This window comes from Tachysurus fulvidraco, chromosome 1 (genome assembly GCF_022655615.1).
Source record: "Tachysurus fulvidraco isolate hzauxx_2018 chromosome 1, HZAU_PFXX_2.0, whole genome shotgun sequence".
In the NCBI taxonomy this organism is placed as follows: Eukaryota; Metazoa; Chordata; class Actinopteri; order Siluriformes; family Bagridae; genus Tachysurus; species Tachysurus fulvidraco.
Window position 1 is genome coordinate 51406337 of NC_062518.1, and position 5000 is coordinate 51411336.

General features: G+C 44.6%; 2 protein-coding genes across 3 annotated transcripts in view; one reads left to right on the forward strand and one right to left on the reverse strand.

Moving 5' to 3' along the window:
• ssx2ipa (synovial sarcoma, X breakpoint 2 interacting protein a) overlaps positions 1–1334 on the forward strand; it is an 11284-nt gene extending 9950 nt beyond the window's left edge. For both annotated transcript variants that reach the window (XM_047813830.1, XM_047813831.1), the window contains exon 14: positions 667–1334. In XM_047813830.1, coding sequence (XP_047669786.1) covers positions 667–736 — 70 coding nt within the window. In that variant the 3' untranslated portion in view covers positions 737–1334. The remainder of the gene's footprint in view (positions 1–666) is intronic.
• A 173-nt stretch (positions 1335–1507) lies between these two features.
• The window catches only part of LOC113640193 (tubulin beta chain-like), a 4778-nt gene continuing 1285 nt past the window's right edge, over positions 1508–5000 (reverse strand). The window contains exons 3-4 of the mRNA XM_027142573.2: positions 3201–3311; positions 1508–3017 (exon numbers count right to left, since the gene is read on the reverse strand). Of these exons, the coding sequence (XP_026998374.1) occupies positions 1924–3017; positions 3201–3311 (1205 nt within the window). The 3' untranslated portion in view covers positions 1508–1923. The remainder of the gene's footprint in view (positions 3018–3200; positions 3312–5000) is intronic.

A 5000-nucleotide genomic window follows, 5' to 3' on the forward strand; every position in this document is an offset into this window, starting at 1 on the left:
AGAAGTCATGCAGCTGCATTTTGGATCATTTGCAGAGGACAGTTTGTGTTCATAGGTAGACCTGCCAGCAGTGTCACAGTAGACACAAGAGTTAGTGTTTGGAGGACGGGAGGTTGTAACGGTTATAATGTCAGGTTGACGCGAGGTTGTAACGGTTATAATGTCAGGATGACGCGAGGTTGTAACGGTTATAATGTCAGGATGACGCGAGGTTGTAACGGTTATAATGTCAGGATGACGCGAGGTTGTAACGGTTATAATGTCAGGATGACGCGAGGTTGTAACGGTTATAATGTCAGGATGACGCGAGGTTGTAACGGTTATAATGTCAGGTTGACGCGAGGTTGTAACGGTTATAATGTCAGGTTGACGCGAGGTTGTAATATTAGGAGGACTTGATGTTATTAGATTATATTAGATTTTTTATAAAGAGCCTGTTCTCATTACAAAAACTTTGACTTCTTGTCCTAAAATCAGATTAGTGTTCAGTGTTGACTGGCTGGTGGTCATCTGGTCAGTGATTGACAAATACAGAGGGGAAGTGATGTAATAACTACTCTAATTGTAGTTGGATTTATTACTAACTCAGACAGTAATACACATCTACACTTCTGGCATAATCACGTCTCACAGAAAATGACGAGTTGACATGATGTGTTTCTGCAGGAGTTACAGCAGATGCAGCAGCAGCACTGAGACCTCATCGAGTGACGCTTCTGCTGCACACACACACTGAACCAGAATACACACTCCATATATACACACTGAACCACAACACACACTACATACACACACACACACACTCCATATATACACACTGAACCACAACACACACACTGAACCATAACACGCACTCCATATACACACACAGAACCACAATACTAAGAGTGAATACAATAGCTTTAAATCTAAGTGACACTTTCTCAGATGTTTACATGTTTATTGATCTGAACTCAGTAGCTGCAGATATGAACGATGCTTTTTATCATTTATATAATAATAAAAGAACATTATCGCTCTTATTCGCTTGCTAAAGCATTAAAGTGGAGGTGAAATTACGGAGTAAATATGAGAGTAGATCATTTGCCATTGTGTCGTCAAATTCCAGGCCTATTTTTGCAGTAGTTTTGTACATATGACATTTGTAAACTTTGCAAATGTGTGTAATTTATATTATACTTTTTTTTTTTTAAGTGAACTACACACTGCTTTATTAAACACTGCAGTTATAGTATACTGTGCAGTACAGTGCTGTTTGCTTTAGGGGTACGTGTTTGATTTAAAGTCTTTTTGTAGATACAACAAAGAAATAAAGGATGAATTTAATTATTAAATGCAGCACAGTTGTGTTTGTATAACCGTTACCACATCCCGTCTTATCACCATCCACCCATAGGGGGCGCATCTCCCCCCTCCATCATGTTCATGGGCATGTTACCATACCTGTTACAATGTGGAGAATTAGTACCAGTGTCAATGCCATCACTATAATGTAGAAGTAATGTAGAAGTGTAGAGGTAAATTTATTGTACCACATGACTGCAGTTACAATCTCATACTTTACTCTCTGCTTAATGCTAAATAATTTTCTATGATAATACGATTGCTAACATACAGTACCATAGAGATTTAGTGTTAACATTAATAGCTAGCTGGATAACACCTCTAAAACATAAGGTATGGAATATAGCTAGCTAATTAGCAGTGCATGAAGGGGTAATCACTGATGTAGCTATTTGCCTGGATTTGGCGGTCATTCTATTAAGTTTTAAACGTAACTAAAATCGGGTACTAAAGAAGTAGGTGTTACACAGAGAACGTAAGTAGAAGTAGCTGAGGTTTACATATTCAAGCTTGCTTAAGATGGTAAGAGTCCATTCGTGAAAGTGACATCAAAGGTATTGTTTTCTTAACGTTGTTAGCTCAGTGGTGAACCTCATGATGGCCATCATGACGTACGTCTTCCTCCTCCTCCACCTCATCTTCATACTCCTCTGCTTCTTCAGCTGTGGCATCTTGGTACTGCTGGTACTCGGACACCAGGTCGTTCATGTTGCTCTCTGCCTCTGTGAACTCCATCTCATCCATCCCCTCCCCTGTGTACCAGTGCAAGAACGCCTTTCTCCGGAGCATGGCGGTGAACTGCTCTGAGATGCGTCGGAACAGCTCCTGGATGGCTGTGCTATTCCCAATAAATGTGGCGGCCATCTTAAGCCCACGTGGTGGGATGTCACACACCGCTGTCTTCACATTGTTGGGGATCCACTCAACAAAGTAGCTGCTGTTCCTATTCTGCACACTCAGCATCTGCTCATCCACCTCCTTCATGGACATTCGACCACGGAAGATAGCTGCCACGGTCAGGTAGCGCCCGTGCCGTGGGTCACAAGCTGCCATCATGTTCTTGGCATCAAACATCTGCTGCGTTAGTTCAGGAACGGTAAGTGCGCGGTACTGCTGACTTCCCCTGCTGGTCAGTGGTGCAAATCCAGGCATGAAGAAGTGCAAGCGAGGAAAGGGAACCATGTTGACTGCAAGCTTGCGCAGGTCTGCGTTCAGCTGCCCCGGGAAACGAAGACATGTTGTGACACCACTCATCGCAGCAGAAACCAGGTGGTTGAGATCACCGTAGGTCGGAGTGGTCAACTTTAGTGTGCGGAAGCAGATGTCGTACAGTGCCTCATTGTCGATGCTGAAGGTCTCATCTGTGTTTTCCACAAGCTGGTGAATAGAGAGTGTGGCATTATAGGGCTCCACCACGGTGTCCGACACTTTGGGTGACGGTGTGACACTGAACGTGTTCATGATGCGATCAGGATACTCTTCACGGATCTTGCTAATGAGCAATGTACCCATGCCTGAACCTGTGCCACCACCCAGAGAGTGTGTGAGCTGGAATCCCTGAAGACAGTCGCAGTTTTCCGACTCCTTACGTACCACATCCAGCACCGAGTCCACCAGCTCTGCACCCTCAGTGTAGTGACCTTTAGCCCAGTTGTTCCCAGCACCACTTTGACCTAAAACAATGTAAATTAGTTATTAATCACATACTCTGTATTATTCTGTTCTCTATTTACACTAGCCTTGCCTTCTCTAACATGACCATGAACTCCACATCACAACTGTACACTAATGTTATAACTGTCATGGATCACACACACCTCACACTAGTTGCTCCGATTTAACAAACAGGAACTTACCAAACACAAAGTTATCAGGCCTGAAGATTTGTCCAAACGGACCAGAACGAACAGAATCCATGGTGCCAGGCTCCAGATCCACCAGGATGGCACGGGGCACAAACTTTCCCCCTGAGTGATGTGAGAATACAGAACAACAGGATGTAAAGTGTTGGACAAATGAGATGGAGAAATCAGCCACTTAGCATAATCTGAGCTGAACATGGGCTTTGGGTGGGCAGTTATTCAAAAGGTTATAACAAAAGGTTATTATAAAGAATAATATAAAGATTAATATAACACAAAAGTCCCAGATTAATATTAGATATATAAATGTGTATGTATTTATCCCCAATGAGCAAGTCTGAGGTGACTCAGGTGACTGTGGGGAGGAAAAACTCCCTTAGATGGTAAAGGAAGGAACCTTGAGAGGAACCAGACTCAAAGGGGAACCTCATCCTCATCTGGGTGACACTGGGGGTGTGATTATATAACCTCATCCTCATCTGGGTGACACTGGGGGTGTGATTATATATATACAGTCTGATAAATGTTGTAGTGATGTAAAAGACCACATGGAGTTCACATCTCCTCTTTAGTATCACAGAGTCTAACTGGAGCTGGTAGATCTGTAGATGTCTCAGGATCCTCACAGAGTCGCCCTCATCTCAGTGGAGGTCCGAAGGTTATAGGTGGCTGAACTTCTGATGTATATGACACACAGAATTGGAAACTAATTGGTCTTTGATTGCTTTACATGTCAGTCAGATGCCCTTTTGGGTAGTCCATGGGCAATAAAAGCTGCTATGGATTCCACATGAGACTAGTTAATGGGGCCAGTTAAACTGGTCAGAAACCATAAACAGAGCTTTTAATGTGTTACTGATTTCTCTGTTATCTGTAACTAAAATCTACAGAATGAGGAAAACATTAAATATATGGTTTGTGTTTAAATAACTGCGATATCAATTATTGTCATTATTGTTATTGACCTGCATTTTGTAGCTATTACAGCTTAAGCAGTATGCTGCATTTACCCATAATGCTGTTCTATAAGAACCCACATCACCCCACACCCCACCCTACATGGGAGCCATGTGAACAGTACAGGCTAGTCCCAGACTCTGCTTTACTGAAACAAGAAAGTTGCTCAGTTTCTTCCTGTAATGTTAGTAACATTATGATTGTCTGTCTCTCTGCCCCCATCTCTCTGCCCCCGTCTCTCTGCCCACCTGTCTCTCTCATCACCTGTCTCTCTGCCCTCCTGTCTCTCGGATCACCTGTCTCTCTGCCCACCTGTCTCTCTCATCACCTGTCTCTCTGCCCTCCTGTCTCTCGGATCACCTGTCTCTCTGATCTCCTGTCTCTCTGCCCTCCTGTCTCTCTGATCTCCTGTCTCTCTGCCCCCATCTCTCTGCCCACCTGTCTCTCTGATCACCTGTCTCTCTGCCCTCCTGTCTCTCTGATCACCTGGCTCTCTCCCCTCCTGTCTCTCTGATCACCTGGCTCTCTGCCCACCTGTCTCTCTGATCTCCTGTCTCTCTGCCCACCTGTCTCTCTGATCTCCTGTCTCTCTGCCCTCCTGTCTCTCTGCCCACCTGTCTCTCTGCCCTCCTGTCTCTCTGCCCACCTGTCTCTCTGATCTCCTGTCTCTCTGCCCACCTGTCTCTCTGATCTCCTGTCTCTCTGCCCACCTGTCTCTCTGATCTCCTGTCTCTCTGATCTCCTGTCACTCTGATCTCCTGTCTCTCTGCCCACCTGTCTCTCTGCCCCCTGTCTCTCTGCCCACCTGTCTCTCTGCCCACCTGTCTCTCTGCCCAC